The sequence below is a fragment of the Muntiacus reevesi genome, chromosome 5, assembly GCF_963930625.1.
Source record: "Muntiacus reevesi chromosome 5, mMunRee1.1, whole genome shotgun sequence".
NCBI classification, from domain to species: Eukaryota; Metazoa; Chordata; class Mammalia; order Artiodactyla; family Cervidae; genus Muntiacus; species Muntiacus reevesi.
This window is the reverse complement of record NC_089253.1, coordinates 99975596-99994934: the sequence shown is the minus strand read 5'-3', so window position 1 is coordinate 99994934 and position 19339 is coordinate 99975596. Positions and strand designations below refer to the sequence as shown.

General features: G+C 48.6%; 1 protein-coding gene across 1 annotated transcript in view; it reads right to left on the bottom strand.

Moving 5' to 3' along the window:
- Positions 1–1358, bottom strand: part of LRRC38 (leucine rich repeat containing 38) — a 38156-nt gene extending 36798 nt beyond the window's left edge. The window contains exon 1 of the mRNA XM_065936905.1: positions 595–1358. Within this exon, the coding sequence (XP_065792977.1) occupies positions 595–1240 (646 nt within the window). The 5' untranslated portion in view covers positions 1241–1358. The remainder of the gene's footprint in view (positions 1–594) is intronic.
- Between the last annotated feature and the right edge of the window lie 17981 nt (positions 1359–19339).

The window sequence follows — 19339 nt, the reverse complement described above, 5'->3', positions numbered from 1 at the left end:
TTGCTGCTCACACAGTAGGGAGTTTTCTACTTAGGAGGGGCCCAGAAATAAGGCACATTCACCATTGATACTGTTGTTGTTTGGTCCTGTCCAACTCTTTTGCGACCCCACGGACTCCTCTGTTCATGGGCTTTCCCAGGAAAGAATACTGGAGTAGGTTGCCATTTTCTTCTCCAGGGGATCTTTCCCACCCAGAGATCAAACTCGGATTCTTTACCGCTGAGCCACCTAGGAAGCCCTAGGTGCTAGGAGCATCCACCGGTGCTAGGAGCCAAAGCCCCATGAGACGATCTGGGAAACCCAGGTTCCAAACCTTGTTGGAGGTAAACAAGGGGAAAAGCACAGCAACAAGGCCCAGAAATTCTCCAAATGTGTCCCTCCCCACTCTCCTTCCCGAGGAGAGTCCCAGGAAAAGTTCAGGCTGGGAACGTGCGAGGATTACACCTGGAGCAACTCTCATTCAGGGCAGTGGCCATGAGCGACCAGGGCTCTCCTTCCGGGCTCTGCCCCAGACGGCGGCCCCGAGGCTGTCCGGCTGCCGCAGCCTCTCCCTGCGCGGTCCCTCCGTCCCCCGGCGCCCCCGCGCAGACTCACCTTTGGGCAGCTTGGACACGTTCTCCTGGAGCCAGGAGAAGAGGTGGGCGAAGTCGCAGTCGCAGAGCCAGGGGTTCCCGTCCAGGCGCAGGGTGCGCAGCGCGGGGAGCGCGGCCAGGGCGGCCACGCTGAGGCTGCGCAGGTTGTTGTCGTTGAGCTCCAGCACCTGCAGCGACTCCAGGGTCTCGAAGGCGGCCTCGTGCACACCCGCCAGGTTGTTGTTGGCCAGGCTCAGCTTGACCAGCCTCCCGGCCGAGCGGAAGGCGCCGGCGCCCAGCTGGGTCAGGTTGTTGTAGCTGAGGTCGAGGAAGGCGAGCTTGGCCGAGCCGCTGAACGTACCCTCCTCCAGCGAGCGCAGCGAGTTGTTCCTGAAGTCCAGATAGACCAGGTCGCCGTAGAAGATGAAAAAGTCCTCGGGGATGTGCTGGATGCGGTTACCAGCCACCAGCAGTTTGCGCACGTCCAGGGGGAAGGGATCCGGCACGCTGGGCAGTCCGCGGTCGCGGCAGTCCACGGTGTGCGGGTCGGTGCAGGCGCAGCCCGCGGGGCACGCGTGTCCGGGCCGGAGCAGCAGCAGGAAGCTAAAGAGCCCCAGCGCCGCGGCGGCGGCGCCGGTGGGAGCGCGGGGGGCGGCGCGGGGGCGCATGGCCTGGACCCGCGCGAACGGCGGCGACGCGGACGCGACTCTGGGGCTGAGCCCTGGCGCTGGGCGGCGCGCGGGACCCCGGAGGCCGGGCGCGGGGAGAGCGTGCGCCCGGGAGCGCGGGGGCGATGGAGCGCAGCGCGGACCGACCCGGGGAGCCCGAGAGGCCGGGGCGGAGGTGGGGGAGCGGGGGACCAGGGAGGGAGGGGCGACGGACTCGCGAAGGATTTACCCGAACAGGAAATTAACCCGCTGGAAAATCCCGGAGGAGAGGCGGGAGCGGTAAGGGTAGCGGAGTGACCGTCGCCAAACGCGGCCCCGCCCGGGCAGCTTTTTTCCGTCACCGGGCGATAGGACCTGTCGCGCAGACTTGGCGCGGGACACTCGACGACGAAGTTCAGTTCCCACGCGCCCCCAACCCCAGTGGATTTCTGAGGGCGTGTCGGGGGCGTGCGCCCCCACCCCCACCCACGCGCCCGCCAGGTGCCAAAGCGCGCTCCCCGCGCGCCACCCCTGCTGCAAACGGGAGCGCGACCTGGGTCCCTCTGGCTCTGCGCCCGGTGCAATCCTGGCAGGCTCTCGGGGGGCAGTGCCCGGGTCTGCCGAGCCGGCATTGGGCGGGGCTCCAGGGAGCTTCAGGGTGGCTGACCTTCCTACCTCGTTTCCTCCGCCGGCACTTAACCCCTATCACGGAGGCTGGCGGGGTCAACCGAGGTGGTCGCTGCCAGGGCTCCCGCTGTGGCCCGAAGAAAAGCCAGGGCCAGTCAGCAGTTTCCACGCTGGCCTGAGTGTGTCGGGGACCTGGCAGCCACGGGGCGCGGATCTTCTGTTGGTCTAACCAAGGCCTCACTGAGAGGCCGCCGGGCCTGGGCTCAGAGGCCCGGGTTTCCAGTTTTTTTGTGTGTGTGGCCCCAGTACCTGTGTTTCTTCCTCTCTGGACCCCGTGCACCCCGTCTGTCAAACGGTAGTATGTATGACTCCAGTATGTATGACTCCAGCTTGGGGGGAGGAAGACAGAGTCAAGAGAAAGAGTTTAAGGATGACCTTTTCCCTCTTTATTTCTACCCTCTCCACAGCAAAACCCCAACTTTGGTCCCCAAGGAAGGTGGTCAGGGAGGACAGCAAGTAGTATGTGAGTTTAGCCCTTGTCACTTCACCCACCCCTCAAATCAAACTCCCTCCCCTCTCCAGCCCCATTTTAGAAACTTTTCTAAGGAGAAGTCCCCACAGAGCCACCAAGAGATGGTTCGGCTGTTGGCTATTTTGGTCCAAATGTCCTGGAATTGATAAGCTCCCACTGGACCAAAATAACCTAGCAACAGCTGTTGGGCAGCAGGCTCCCAATACCCTGCCCCGGCCCCTGGCCCCTGGCCCCACGCAGATTGGTGGAGGCTTGAATTCTGAAGCCGCAAAGCTAAGCCCTCGGCCTTTTTCCAAAGGTATGTGAGGCCCAATGCTTTCCGATGGATCAAAACCCTGAGCCTCTGGGATGAGCCAAGCGCTCAACAGAGAATGAGTGTTTGCAGGAGCCCTGGTAAAGGAGGGGTACAGAGCCCTGGGGGAAGCTTTGAGGCACTTGGGGTCCTGTTTATACCCCCAGCCTCCACACCAGACCTCTTGAGTTTCCTGTCTGTCCCCACTCTCTTGGGGCCCCCAGTTTGTCTTTGTCATCCCCAGCTGCAAGAACTCAGCCCCCACTCTGGTCCCTGGCTGCATTAATGATGCATTATTGCAGTGTCAAAGCAAAGGCCAGTGACAGAACAAACAAGTCCCCCCATTGCAACTATCCAGAAGCACTCTGGAAGCATCTGCTACACCCTTCACTCCTCGAACCTCAGGCTCAGCTCTGATTCCTCACTCCAGTATAGAGGGGAACCTGTTTCTTACTGGTTTGAGCCCCTAGCATCACGGCTACTGGGCACCTGCGTTTGACTGAGCTGCCATTTTGCATGCATGCACCCATGTGCCTGGGTATCTGAGTGTGTATCAACCTTCCCTGCCAATTGATCTGGTTGTCTGAAGCCCTGGCCTGAGTGTCAAGTTCCTGGACTTGGTCCTGGCCCCACTACTGGCTATAGAACTTTCCACCCAGGCTGCTCGATCTCTCTGGGGAAATAATCCTCAGCCTGGGATCCCTGAAGATCAACTCTGCAGAATTTCAATAACTGGTGAAAATTGAGCCTTTATCTATGAGGAGGTCACCCAGAGCAAATGCCACAGTTCTTGGCAATGAAGTCAGTGATAGCCTGAGTTCTTTTGCACTGAACCGAAACCGGTGACTTTGATTAATGGAAACAGATGAATTTTTACCTAATAAGTGCAGAGCCTTTAGCAAGGGCCTGCAAAATGGGGATGTGCGGTGGTAAGATAATAAAAGGGTCCTTGGTAAGGAGAATGTTGAGAAGTGACTCTCTTGGCCTTGACTGCCTCCTCTTGAAACTAGAGAGAAAATACCTTCCCTCTCCCCTTCCACAGCTAATGTGGAGGCCATGTGGGGAAATATTGGTTTGGAACGTGAGCTGGAAAGTGTTTGGAGAGACAGTGCATATAAAAATGGCCATAAGTATTGCTGTGGCAGGAACGCCTTGCTTCTTGCTTTGAGTGTCCCCCAAGGTGCCTTGAATTTTAATCAAAAGCCATTTTTCATGAGTAACACCAGGAACAGACATGACTAGGGTTCGTGGGGGTGTAGGGAGCCCCCTCCCCACATTCCAGGACTCTCATTCCTTGGGAAAACGCAAGGTTTGCCACCTCTGATGTTCTCCCAGCAAGGAAAACATAGCCGTGACCTCAGCAAGGTCACACGGTGAGTCAGTGATAGCTGCTGGAAATAGAACACAGGCAACCGACTCCCCAGCTCCCTCCCCTTGAAGGGGGCCTCTTACAACCCCAGGAGAAAACACTGCAAGTGATGTGGACAGACCTTCAGAGACTCGGTTTATCAACTCCCTTTATGTATTTATTCCCAGAATAAATCCCAGGAATCACACACTTTGTGATTCCTGATCAAGAGGGTTCAAAACGGGGGTCAAATATCCAAGGCGTCTCATGTTTTCAAAACCTGATGTCACACGTTCCCCAAGTCACCAAGCAGAAACCCTGGCTCCTCTTCTGAGCTCCCCAAGCTACGGAGCACTTCCTGTAAGTGGCCCCTGGTCTGACTCCCCCTGAGACTGGGCCTTGGGAGCTATGTAGGTAGGCTTTCCTGGTGGCTCAGGCAGTAAAGAATCTGCCTGCAATGCCGGAGACCTAGGTTCAGTCCCTGGGTTGGGAAGATAGCATGGAGAAGGAAATGGCAACCCACTCCAGTATTCTTGCCTGGAGAATTCCATGGACAGAGAAGCCTGGCAGGCTACAGTTCATGGGGCCACAAAAGAGTCAGACACAACTGAGCAACTATAATGTGGGGGGGTCCCCAGGAAACCCCCCATGTGGTAACTTGTCCCTAAGCAAAAACCATCTGGTTGTGAGATCAGCCCTCTTGGTTGCCAGACTGACCCCTACATTAGTCCAAATCCTAGGCCCTAAATTGTAAACAAGATGATCCCAGTATGGTACGCGCTGGAGTCTGAATTTGGGTACAGGCACTAGGTTTGAATGATAAGAACGTGGCTGCTGTTTGGTGATGTCATTTGGGTTACTGGCATGCATCACCTCTGATGAACGCCTGGCTGACCTGGCACCCCATGGACCCCAAGAACGGAGATATGCCCTGGCCCCCTTTGCCTGGGGGCAGGCTGGCTCCAGTGAACTGGCTCTCAGCCCCAGGACATTGCTCTGTATCTGTGCCCCCATTAACTGTCTAACACCAGACTCTTCTTTGTTCCCACCTGCTGCTCTTCCCAGCTACCACCACCAGGGGGCACCATCCGCCGCTTGTATAGGTGAGAACTGACCCCTTCCTCTCTCAAGGCACCAGCTGTGTCCTCCGTTAGGTTGGGGTGGGAGAGGAACAGTAAAACTTGCTTTTGTTTTGCTCCTCTCTGGCAAGGCTGGACCCACTTTTTGGAAGAAAAGCTCTTGCCCCTGTTTCACCCCTGGAACTGGGAAACGGATCCTTAACCAGTCGCAGTGGGAGGCAGATGGTGTTTGTGGTGGTTGTTATTTAGCCGCTAAGTTGAGTCCAACTCTTTGCAATCCCTGGGTCTGGAAGATCCCCAGGAAGAGGAAATGGCAACCCACTCCAGTCTTCTCGCCTGAGAAATCCCGCAAACAGGGATGGTTGCAGTTAAGAACATGGATTTGGAGTCACACAGTCGGGTCAAACTTGGCTCTCTTGTTCCCTGGCTCGGTCACCTCTGGCAAGTTGCCTCATTTCTCTAAGCCTCAGTTTTCCCATCAATGAAATGGGATAACACTAGTGCCTACTTCACTGGGTTGTTATGAGGACTAAATGGCACATCTGTGGAGTGCTTAGCAGTGAGTTTGACATCATAAATGGCCACTTAATTATCTATTTATTTTTTCACCGATAGCCCATAAATATTTAATGGAGGTGGCATTCTTTAGTTAAAGAATAGAAGTGTTTATCTGAAATATATTTGCCTCTGTGTGTGTGTGTGTGTGTGTGTGTGTGTGTGTGTGTGTGTGCGCGCGCGCGCACGTTCAGTTGTGGCCAACTCTTGGCAACCCCATGGACTGTAGCCTGCCAGACTCCTCTGTCCATGAGATTCTCCAGGCAAGAATACTGGAGTGGGTTACCCTTTCCTCCTCCAAGGGATCTTCCCGACCCAGGTATCGAACCTGCATCTCTTGAGTCTCCTGCATTGGCAGGCGAGTTCTTTACCACTGACCCACTTGGGAAACTCATATTTGCTGCGGATATATATGTATATTTGACCTAACATTCTAGAATCAGTTTTAATAACTCTCCCTGCCCTGAACCTTATTCCAAATGTAGCATCTCTCAGACAGACAGACACACACACATGCATACACACACACACCTTTAGCCCTCCCCAGCTCTGGCTGACTTTGTGAGCACAGTTGTAGGTGAGCAGCTTTCAGCGTCCTGGCTTGGTTGGCCTGAGCGTGGGCAGACTAATGAGACCAAGGACATGGGGTCAGTCCCGCAGCCCGGCACAAGGAGACATCTGTTCTCTGCTCACGGCCGGTGCTCCAAGTGCTGGCCAGCCATCCAGCAAATGTGTGACCTTGGTTAAGGAGGATGGAGGTGGTGCCACCCTGTCTCCCCCAGGAGGAAAACACGGAGCACACATCCCACGAGTCAAGGGCACCATCACCCCACAGGCAGGAGGCTCAGGTCACAGCAAGCTCAGGACTCATCCCAGCTTCCTCTCCCCTCACACCCACCTCCTGTCCACTGACAAGGCCCCTTGGTGCTATGTCTCTTCCTCCGCTGGGACCTCCTTCTCCCAGACAAGCATCGTCTTTTACAGAAGCCCCAGTGGCTTTCCTGCTTCCAGCCTTCCCCAATCCCCACTGACTCTCCCACCACTCAAGAAAACCAAAGTAAGCCTTTGAAAATATACTCTGGACCACATCACCTTCTTGTCCAGATACCCCCATGGCTTCCTGTGAGTGGTAGGCAGACTTCTAAGAGAACCCCCAGTGATCCCCACTGATCCCTGAATGAGGGCATGACCTGTAACTTGCTTCTTTTTTTTAACTTTTTATTTTATATTGGAAAATAGCCCATTAAGGGCTTCCCTTGTGGCTCAGCTGGTAAAGAATCTGCCTGCAATGAGGGAGGCCTGGGTTCGATCCCTGGGTTGGGAAGATCCCCTGGAGAAGGGAAAGGCTACCCACTTCAGTATTCTGGCCTGGAGAATTCCATGGACGGTATAGTCCATGGGGTTGCAAAGAGTCGGACACAACTCTTTCATTTTCACATGGACGGTTAACAATGGTGTGATAGTCTCAGAAGGACAGCAAGGGGACTCAGCCATACATTCACGTGTATCCATTCTCCCCCAGGCTCCTCTCCCACCCAGGCTGCCACATAACATCGAGCAGAGTTCCCTGTGCTCTATAGCAGGTCCTTCTTTGTTATCCACTTTAAATAGAGCAGTGTGTGCATGTCCGTCCCAAACTCCCTAACTCTCCCCCCACCCCCATAACTTGCTCCTGACATGTTTGGCCAAGGTGAGGGCGGCCACTTCTGTGACTTGATCACGAGAGACGGTGACTTCCACCTTGCCATCAGATCCTCTCTGCCGTCACTTTGGCTCGTGTGCTCTGATGATGCGAGCTGCCGTGTTGGTGTATCCGGCACAGCGAGCACCTAAAGATGGCTCAGGTCTACCAGCCCACGAGGAACTGAGTCCTGCCAACAACCACATAAGCCCAGCAAACATTTTCACTGCAGCCTGTCAACGAGACTAAGCAGAGGACCCAGCAAAGGCCTGTCAGACTCCTGACCCACAGAAACCATCATATTAAAACATTTGGGGGATCTTTTTGTTTTGGCCTCATCATGCAGTGTGTGTGATCTTAGTTCTCTGACCAGGGATTGAACCCACACCCTCTACTTTGGAACCATGGAGTCTTAACCACTGGATTGTCAGGGAAGTCCCTGTTTTTGTTTTATTTTTTAATTTTATTTGTCTTTGGCCGTGCTGGGTCTTTGTTGCTGGACAGACTTTTTTCTCTAGTTGTGGAGTTGGGAGGCTACTCTCTAGCTGCAGTGCCTGGGCTTCTCATTGCAGTGGCTTCCCTCGCTGGAGAGCACGGGCTTTAGCGTGCTTGGGCTTCAGTAGCTGCAACTCCCAGGCTCTAGAGCACAGCCTCATAGTTGTGACTCATCGGCTTAGTTGCTTCACAGGATGTGGGATCTTCCCACATCAGGGATCGAACCCATGTCTCCTGCATTGGCAGACAGATTCTTTACCACTGAGACACCAAGGAAGCCCTGGTTTGTTTTTGTTTGTTTGTTTGTTTGTTTGTTTTAAATTGCTAAATTTCTGGGGCATTTGTTACACAGCAATAGCTAGCTAATACACCTTGGCACTTGGAATAAAACTCTACCAGACCCTGCATGCTCTGGCCCCACGTGCCTCTCTCACCCATTTTGGACCCCTATCCCCTTGGCTCATCACCTTCTAGCCACTCTAGTCTTTTTGTGCATCTAATTTATCATGTTTGTTCCAACCCCAGGACCTCTGCATGTGCTGTGCCCTCTGGCTGGAACACGTCCTGCCCGACTCCACCCCCAGCTTTTGGCATGGTTGGTGCCATTTGGTCATTCAGATTTTCTCAGCCCAAACATCACCTCCTCTAGCTGGCCTCCACTGAGCTCCTTCTCCCCATACACCACTTCTGTGCTACCACCTCATTTTGTTTTCTTCAGAGCATTCCTTACCACCTGATATTACCTAGCCTGCTAGATGATTTATTTATTCACTTTACCTCCTGCCACTGAAATAAAACCTCTAAGAGGACATTTTGTTGTCGTTGTTCAGTTGCTAAGTCATGCCCAACTCTTTGTGACTCCATGGACTGCAGCACCCCAGGCTCCTCTGTCCTCCACTATCTTCCAGAGTTTCTCAAATTCATGTCCTTTGAGTTGGTGATGCCATCCAACCATCTTATCCTCTGCCTCCCTCTTCTCCTCCTGACCTCAGTCTTTCCCAGCATCAGGGTCTTTTCCAGAGTCAGCTCTTCCCATCAGGTGGCCAAAGTATTGGAGCTTCTGCTTCAGTATTCTTGCCTGGAGAACCCCATGGACCTATGAGGACACTACATTGCCCCAGTTCCTAGAATCAGCCCCAAAATATAATAGGCATTTGGAAAATGCTTAATTAATTTCCACCTACAAATGATGCTTTTCCACTAGGCCACCAGTTTCTCCATAGCTCCCAGTGGTGTTTCACCTAGAGATGCCCACCCACCTAGAGGGAGCAAGCACCTTCATCCCTTCATAGGTGACCTCAGCTCTGGTCTCATGGAGGGAGAGGGATTCATATGTGGAGCACAAAGTGCCAGCTTTATGCATGAAGCAGCCTGGGAGTCTGGGCTCCCCAAACACGTGTTTTGCTACAATCCACCCCATCAAAGCCCACAGCACTTTATTGCATTTACCTTCGAGTCTTCACACACATTCTCTTTCCTGCTTGCCTCTTACTATATTCCCAGTTCGGCTCATTGAAACTTAACCTCCTCCAGGGAGCCTTCCAGAATTGCTCTGAATAATTCCCTGGTCCCCTTATTATCCATCCTGGGAGAATAGGTGCTGTGCTGTGTTAGGTGTGAGGGTACAAGGATGAAGCAAGGACAGCCCCATGCTCAAGGAGCCCCTAATTTAGGAGGCAGCCATTGGAAGAGATAACCACAATTTGGTTACAGTTCAGGACTTACCTGTCTGTCTGAAAACTCCAACGCATGCCGCTTTGTTAACCACACTGAAATGGGAAGTAAATTGGGTAGAGCCAGAGCTAAAAGCATCGACCCGTGGGCCGGTCAGGCTGCTTTCCAATCCTACTTCCATCACTTCTAGACTGCATCTTTTCTGCAAGTTATCTCTCAAAGCTCCAGTGGCTTCATCTGTAAAATGGAGACTAATTGTATCCACCTCGTAGGGTCACCATGAGGATGAAATGAGATAATGTGCAAATTAGCACGTGGCACCACATCACCCGGGTGTTCAAAGTGGCAACACCTGACCTGTCATCCATTTAGATGCCTCCTGCAACAAACGTCTGTTGCCTGCTTAATATTCACAAGAAAGGCATTGACCTGGGTTCTGAGGAGCTAAAGATAGAGTAGACAGCCTCTGCTCTCAGGTGACTCACAATCTCTTTGAAGAGACAGGACACACAGCGGCAGCAGAGAGCAGACAGCTCAAGGACTCACTGTGTGATAACTACCAACAAGCCTCATGAGTTTATAAGTGTCACCGGCGTCTGCAGGAACCAAGGAAGCTTGGGTTGGTGTGATCGGGGAAACATACATCTGACACCATTAACCATATTTTCTAAATCAGATTTTGGAGCACATTTGGCTTCATGCTCTGTACTCGGGCATGTGGCATTCCCTCTGTCAGTCCACCTGCTCACCCTTCAAGACGCTGTGCAGTTCTTTAGGTGGCCTTGACCTTCCCAGGTGCAGCCTCCTTCACCTCTCTTGCTCGCCAGGCTTCCATCACTGTCCCTAGCGTGTGCTGTGGCATTTATTGATGACATGTTTGTCTGCCCTGCTGGATATTAGTGAGCTCTGGTGTGAGAAGAAAGGTCCTTAGGAACAAGGACTGCAGGAAAAGGTCCTTGTGAACAAAGCAGGTGTCTTTTCCATCCTTAAATCTTGGAACCCAGCACAGGTCAGCTGCTCCATATCTTTGCCTGATGGACAAATGAGTGTGGGCCTATATAAATGAATGATTCTGCCATTTGGAATGATACTCAGGCAAAGAATATTTGAAGTCTGAATTGCTTTGGAAAGCTCAAGCGGAATGAGATCTCTTTAATTACACCACAGAACGGTTCATTCAACCCCACAGGTACTACATGCCTGTTCTGTGGCCCCGTGGCTGCTGCTCCCTGCTTACTGCCACCACCCCACCCCGGGAATAATGACAGTGACCCCAAGCCCTCTCATTAACCGTTTACAGGACTGCAAAGCCCTTTACACCCATGATCTCAAAGCAGTTGTCAGGGATGCGGGCCAGATGTCATGGTGTCCACTTTACAGAAACCCAGCCTTGGACGGCTCACTGAACACTCAGCTTGCACAGCTGGGGAGCTCCAAGGATGTTTGACATTCCCACTCCAGGAACAAGTTCCCTGTGCTCTTTTTGCAACTCTTGTGGCCAAATGGGAGCTGTTAATTACTAATAATGATGGGAGGTGGTTAGATGGCTGCTGATTAGGTGGACTGATTGACTATAGCCTCAGAGTCTGAAATTGTTGTTTATTTTGGAAAAGTCACATATATCCGGTTGCAGAGCAGTATTAAACCACCCTTACTAGCCACCTTTGCCATTGGGGCCACCATCCTGCCAATATGTGCACACCCCCACCTGCACACACACCCCCTCCTTCCAGCCAGGTGTGTCTTTCTGAGAGTATAAATGAGGAACAGAACGTGACATAACCCGAACAGGTATAAAGCCACTAGAATTCTTTCTAGTAAATGTAGAGGTACAAAAGAGCTATTTTTGTATTGATTTGCATTTCATTTGCATATATTTGCATGTATTTTCCCAAAGTCATCACACAGAGTTCATGAAACAAACAATTAATAGATGAATCCAATTCATCTGTGCCACCCAGTGGCAGAAGTGGACACATTAATGATTTGTAAAGCAAATAATAATAAAATTGTGTACAAATTCAGTGGTATGGAGAAAGAAGGGAATGATAATTCTACCTAGATGGGAAGGATCAGACAAGGTATCAGAGAATAAGTGACAACTGACTAAGGTTTTGGTTTTTCTGTCTTTGTTTTTGGTTGTTTTTCTTTCTTTTTTAATTGAAGTACAGTTGACTTACAATGTTTCAAGTGTACAGCAAAGTGATCCAGTTACTATACATTTAGCTGACTAAGGCTTTGAAGGATAAACAGGAGTTCTCCAAACAGTTGGGGAATCTGTTCCAGGTAAGGAATATTATTCCAGCAAGAAAGATCTGTGTGCATAAAAGCACAGAGGTCTTATGAAATAATTTAGAGTTTGGCCATGAATGTTTGGGAAAGGCTACTAAAGATTGAAAGAAAAAGAAGGCAGCAGAGGATGAGATAGTTGGATAGCATCACCAACTCAATGGACAAGAACTTGGGCAAAGTCCAGGAGATACTGAGAGACAGGGAGATTGGTGTGCTTCAGTTCAAGGGGTCGCAAAGAGTCAGACACAGCTTAGCGACTGAACAATGACAGCAACAGCTAAACTTCTAAAATCAGTGCTGGGAAGTAACCCAGGCCTCCTGATTTGTCGTTTACTAGTTTGGGACCTTCTTTTGCAGTTGTCCTAGGGTCTGACTGTCAATCTTGGGGTTTTATATAAGGATTTTTATTTATTCTTTTTTTAAATTTTTTTTTATTAGTTGGAGGCTAATTACTTCACAACATTTCAGTGGGTTTTGTCATACATTGATATGAATCAGCCATAGAGTTACACGTATTCCCCATCCCGATCCCCCCTCCCACCTCCCTGTCCACCCGCTCCCTCTGGGTCCTCCCAGTGCACCAGGCCCGAGCACTTGTCTCATGCATCCAACCTGGGCTGGTGATCTGTTTCACCACAGATAATATACATGCTGTTCTTTTGAAACATCCCACCCTCACCTTCTCCCACAGAGTTCAAAAGTCTGTTCTGTACTTCTGTGTCTCTTTTTCTGTTTTGCATATAGGGTTATCGTTACCATCTTTTTAAATTCCATATATATGTGTTAGTATGCTGTGATGTTCTTTATCTTTCTGGCTTACTTCACTCTTATTCAAGGATTTTTAAAGCTCTGATCGCAGAGCTTCTATTCCCATGCATTCACCCAGCAATAGGAATGATTAAACACATTCATTCTAAATGATCTCGAACACTGGGGACACAGTGACACCCTGCCTGGCCTGATCCCCAACATGAGAGAGGGGTTTGAGAGAGGAGAGCCGGCTGCAGCAGGAAGGCCACAGTACATTTTGAGGCCAAGAGTCTGGACTTTGTTCTGAGCTCTTGAAAAGTTTTATACTAGGAAGAGATAAACTGAATGTATGCTTTAGAGAGAAGACTGTGAGGACAGCATAGAGATTGAGGTAGGGGTTGGCAAGACTCTTTCACAGCAATTCAAGGCGGTGATTATATCACCAGGACTCTAAGGGCTCTACCCAAGAGAAGGAACAAGGTGAATCTACCCCAAAACATCTAAGCTAATGCTCCCAGCAGCATTACTCATCATTGCCCCAAACTGAAACAACTCAAATGTTCACCCACTGGTGAACAGATAAACAAAGTGTGATAGGTTCATACAATGGAATAGTATTTAGTAATTTAAAAAATAATGAATTACTGGTCCATGTTACAACATGGATTAATCTTACCTTACGCTAAGTGAGGGTTTCCTAGGTGGCTCAGTGGTAAATCATCCTCCTGCTAATGCAGGAGACGCAAGAGACACAGATTGGATCCCTGGGTTTGGAAGTTCCCCTGCGGGAGGAAATGGCAGCCCACTCCAGTATTCTTGCCTGGAAAATGCCATGGACAGAGAAGCCTGGTAGCTATAGCCCATGGGTCTCAAAGAGTCAGACACAACTGAGCAACTGACTGAGATACACCTGGAATGCTAAGTGAAGGAAGTCAATGAGAAAGACCACGTATTGTAAGATTACATACACATGAATTGTCCAGTATACACAAATCTTTACACAGAAAGCTGAACTGCCCACAGACAACAGTAGAAGTGGGGATTAACACACACAAGCATGAGAAAACTTTTTGGAGTGGTGGAAATATTCTGAAACTGGATCATGGTGACGGTGGCCGAACTTACAAATTTACTAAAAATCATTGAGTTGGACACTTACAATGAGCAAATTTGGTGGTATTTAAGTTATATTTCAGTAAAGTGTTTTAAAACAAGAGTGATGACAGGGTCCTGAACTAGGACCTTGACCATGGGGGAGTGAGAGGCCAGAAGGAGACTAGGGGGAGGATGAAAGGAGATCTTGTCCACCACAGTCCCACTGACCTGCCCTCTGAACCCTGCCCACAACCCTACCTTTCCTGGTGCACACTGAACAAGTTAGGCATATCACAGATCTTACTGCTTCCCACAAAGCCGAAGTCAGTAATCAGGTTGAAAAGTGTGAGTTTATGGATTTCCCTGATGGTCCAGTGGTTAAGAACCTGACTGCCAATGCAGGAGACACAGGCTCAGTCCCTGGTCTGGGAAGATTCCACGTGCTGTGGAGTGACTAAGCCCATGAGCTGCAACTATTGAAGCCCATGTGCCCTAGAGCCCGTGCCTAGAGTGGAGTAGCCCCCACTCGCTGCAACTAGAGAAAGTCTGCTAGCACCAATGAAGACCTAGCTCAACCAAAAAGAAATAAGTAAGTAAATAATTTTTTTAAATAAATAAATCATACAATGTCCACATAAATAAATACTATGCAGCTCTTAGCAATATTATTTTTAGAAGACTGTTCAATGATATGGAACATATCAAGTGAAAAGAAACTGTTTACAAAATGTTATGTGTAGGAGGGTCCCAATTTTGTTTCACACCCATGCACACAGAGGGGAAAAAAAAAAAAAATAGAACAGTTTAATTGGCGCTTTATAATGAGGAAAAGTGTGCTTTCTGTTCAGTTGCTAAGTTGTGTCTGACTCTTTGCAACCCCAAGGACTGAAGCCCACCAAGCTCAGACTCTGTCCATGGGATTTTCTAGGCAAGAATACTGGAATGAGTTGCCATTTCCTTCTCGAACATAGAACAGTTTAATTAGCATTTTATAATGAGGAAAAGGGTATTAAAGGCAAAACAAAACCTTCGATAGCTTATCTTTGTCCTTACAGAAAGTCCGAACACACATCGAGGTTTTCAGTGTTCCAAAGCCACCTCATCCTGGGTCTCAATCTCCAGCCGACCTCTCTCCTGCTTCTAAATGCAGTGGTCATTGGTCCTCTGTGCCTCTAACCTGCTGTTATCTCCCTGCCGAATGCTCTTCCCTGCTCTGTATCACCTCCTTCCCAGGGCCCCCTTCTGCCTGCTCTGTTCCCCAGGATAGAATGGCCCCTACACTCACCTGCGTCCTTCTGGTCCTTGGTACATCCTCTGATGCAGCTCTAGCCTCACTGAGCTACATTTGCTCACCTGTCTTTCTCTCACATGAAACCACGAGCTCCGAAAGGAGAGATTCCAAGACTCACCCTGACTGTCAGCTCCCATCACATTTCAGGTGTAGGAGTCTGTCGTTTTAATACCTAGGGCATCCCAACTCTGAGTCAGGAATACATATTGAGTCTCTATAGTGTCAAATTCAAAGAAATGCCATCCTGTACCAGAAAGTAATTGCAATACAGGTTCAATCCTTCCTGCCACTTCTCAAGTAACAAGTCAGGGCAACTGTTTTTAGATACCTCTCTCTTATTCTCTTCTCAACTCTCTCTCTCCCTTGGTTGTGTTTTTGAATTAATTTTTATTGAAGTATAGTTGATTTACAATGCTGTGTCAGTTTCCGCTGCACGGCAAAGTGAATCAGTTATTCATATACATATGGATATATCCACTCTTGTTTAGTTTCTATTCTTACCATATAGGTCATTACAGAATTTTGAGTAGAGGTCTCTGTGCTGTTCGGTAGGTTCTTTTGGTTAGCTGTTTTATATCTTGTGGTGTGTGTATCTCTATCCCCATCTCCCAGTTATCCCTCTCCCCCAGACTTTCCCCCTTGGCAACTATAAGTTTCTTTTCTACAGCTGTGACTCTATTTTTGATTTATAAATAGGTTCATTTGTACCATTTCTTTTAGATTTCACATGTAAGCAAAAATCCACACAGCTGTGCCAGAACCCTCCAAATCCCTCACTCTCCACGCTCTCTGAAGCCTCAGCCCACTTGCTTTTTCTGTCCTTTCCCATCCTGGCTCCTGCTTTTCCCCACTCATGGTCCCAATTTGGTATCTCAAAAGCCCAGAAAAGATAGAAAGGACAGAACCCTCCCAAGCAGATGGAGAGGAAGTGCTGTGAAGGCAGATACAACATCATTCCTTAGCTGCTGGGCTGTGCAGGTGGGAAAGAAATTTTCAGTTCCAGGAGCTGGAATGCCCATTGTCACGTGATAGGTGAGCTGCAGATTCAAGGCTAAGAAATGCGCCATGCAACACACAGACCATCCAAGGCCATGGCAGCCACAGCTCTCAGTACCGGATGGTGGGCAATGTCTCCTGCAACCTGGACGGAGATATCCTCAATCGGCTCACCCATGCCTCACAGGGAAAGAAGAGCAACCTAGAGAAACAGCCTAGCTGACCCAGCCCCTCTCCTCTCTCTCTCTCTCTCCTGGGAGCTGTGTGCCTCCTAGCTGGGGGTTCCCAGAGGTAGCACCGTGATGGCTCATTCACCTGGCACCTTCGTCTGCCCGTCCACTGTGGGCTGTCCACTTGCTCTCAGATTTAAGCCACCTTCTCCAAAGTCTTAGTAATAAAGATGAATGTTCCAGACCTCTGTCCACTGACAGTTCTCTTGTTTCTCAGTTGATCTGGAACACAGGTGGGGACAAGGATGATATTTATCAGGCCACTTGGAACCCCACCACGTCCCTGCTCAGCCTCCCACCTCTTCCCAGCAAGCTTAATCCATGCAGATGATGTTTTCTTACTTTCTTTTCTAAGCTGCCCAGATACTAGGTTTAATCATTCCTCCCTGAAGCAACCCCCTTTATCTCTGAAAATCAATAGAAAATCCACAGTGCTATTTCCCTCCCTTTTTAAATCTGTTGGCCCTTGCTTGTCTCCTGGCTGAGTTCAAGTCTGATTTTCCTAAAGTTTTAAGAGGCTAGACCATTTTCTCTCTCCGGGTCCCAGTTTCTCTCCCTGGGCCCCAGTTTCCTTGCCTCACGTACTGTATCAATAACATGACTTCCTTCGAATTTACCACGAGGATTAGATGGGATGCATCTGTGAAGCTCCTGATTTATTCTAAAAAGCTTCACAAGTATCTGGTCCTCAGTTTCCTGAATCCCTGGAAACTGCGATCCATCCATTCTTCATTCAAATATGAAAAAAGAGAAAAGTCTGACACACCTGTTTTTCACTGAGAATGCTTCCTTCCTGGGATGGCATGATAAATCAGATGAGTTCTGAGTCCTTTGGGGGAACTTTGGTCATTTGGTGGAAATCCTATAAGCTTACATACCTAAAAGACTTTGGATTTCTCTTGACAAGCACATAAGTAACCGGTAGGTTTGGGGGATGCCAAAACAGTTTTTTCTGAACTTTATGCAACATACTGTAAATACATGTCCTTTTTCTCATTCATTGAAACATCAAACAACTTAGTTTCCCAGTTGAATTCTTGGAGTCAAGTTTGAAAGAATATACTGCAGACTGGGTCTCTGAGTGGGGGAAATGTTCTTATTTCAACTGACAGGTGGGAATAAATTGAACCAACTCTGAGCAAAAAGTCTCTTAATTTATCCTACCTTTCCCAAAAAATACCAGTTCCCCTTATTCTCCATACTGCCAACATTCTGTTTCTGGGTCTTGATAGTAATTTATGATAGCCCTAGTGGGATTGTCATGTTTGGGGGAATCTTTGAAGCACTTTACCCATTTAAATCGGGCCCTATCACATTGTAGCCAGTGATGTGCTGTGTTTAACCATCTGCTTCTACCAAAAAAACCCCCACATATTCCAAATGTATATATGCATAAATAAATTAAAATGTTCACTGACATAAAAGATGTATTGTACACAATTTATGACTAATAATAGGTTATGCAATACCAGGACTTCCCTAAGCATTCAGTGGTTAAGGATCTAACTGCCAATGCAGAGGACACGAGTTCAGTCCCTGGTCCTGGAAGATCCCACATACCACGGAGCAATTACACCCACACACCACCACTATTGAAGCCCAGCCACCCTAGAGCCCAGGCTCCACAACAAGAGAAGCCACTGCAGTTGAGAAGCCCACAGCTAGAGAGTAGTCCGTGTGCAGCAACGAAGAATCCAGAGCAGCCAAAAATTAATAAATTAATTAATTTTAAAAATTTCTAAAATTATGCAATACCTCTTCTTTTGAATTCCGTAAGCACAAGTCATTCTCACAGAATGTTTTCACTGATTTTTGTAGAACTCTTGAGCTTGTAGCAAACCTCTGGTCACAATTCAACCATGATTTGGCAAAATCAGACTACAAATAACTTCTCAATCACTATCTGATTCAGCTAAGTGGTTACTCATGTCACTGGCTACTGAGTGTAGTTCTAATATGAATATTAACTAATCTCTTCATTTGCCTTAATAACTAAGGCAAAAGTAAAACAATGAAGGAGTATGTGATATTTCATTAATTATGTGAGCAACTGCTTTGCTGAATCAGGTAACAGTTTTCCAATAGCAGAATATGTCCTTACTTTTTTGACTAGTCTCAATGTCATAACCACAGACACAATGCACTTTGCATTATTAGTGTTTTCCCATCACTTTCTTAAGTCCATGAAATTTTTTTACAAGCCCAGCCAAGTAAGCCCTGATTTGTAAAGGTTTTCCAACTTCTGCAGTGCAAACTCCCGTCATGATAACCTCTTGCTACCAGCGTGACTATACTGTGTGTGGTTTATTGTTGTTCAGTCGCTAAGTCATGTCCAACTCTTTGCGACCCCATGGGCTGCAGCACGCCAGGCTCCTCTGTCCTCCACCATCTCTCAGAGTTTGCTCAAACTCATGTCCTTTGAGCCAGTGATACTATCTAACCCTCTTGTCCTCTGCTGCCCCCTTCTGCTTTTGCCTTCAATCTTTCCCAGCATCAGGGGCTTTTCCAATGAATCAGCTCTTTGCCTCAGGTGGCCAAAGTATCAGAGCTTCAGTTTCGGCATCAGTCCTTTCAATGAATATTCAGGGTTGACTTCCTTTAGGATTGACTGGTTTGATCTTCTTGCAGTCCAAGGGACTTTCAAGCACCTTCTCCAGCACCACAATTCAAAAGCATCAATTCTTTGGCACTCAGCCTTTCTTATGGTTCAACTCTCACATCTATACATGGTGACTGGAAAAAACTATAACTTTGACTATATGGACCTTTGTCAGCAAAGTGATGTCTGTTTTTTAATATGCTCTCTAGGCTCGTCACAGGTTTCCTTCCAAGGAACAAGCGTCTTTTAATTTCATGTCTGCAGTCATCATCTACAGTGATTTTGGAGCCCAAGAGAAGAAAATCTGTCACTGTTTCTACTTTCTCCCTTTCTATTTGCCAGGAAGTGATGAGATCGGATGTCATGATCTTAGTTTTTTAAATGCTGAGTTTCAAGCCAGCTTTCTCACTCTATTTCACCCTTGCCAAGAGTCTCTTTAGTTCCTATTCACTTTCTGCCATTAGAGTGGTATCATCTGCATATCTGAGGTTGTTATTTCTCATGGTAATCTTGAATATGGACCTGAGGATAAACATACTGTAGGTAGGACATTGTTTAATAGACTTTCTACCACGCAGACATCT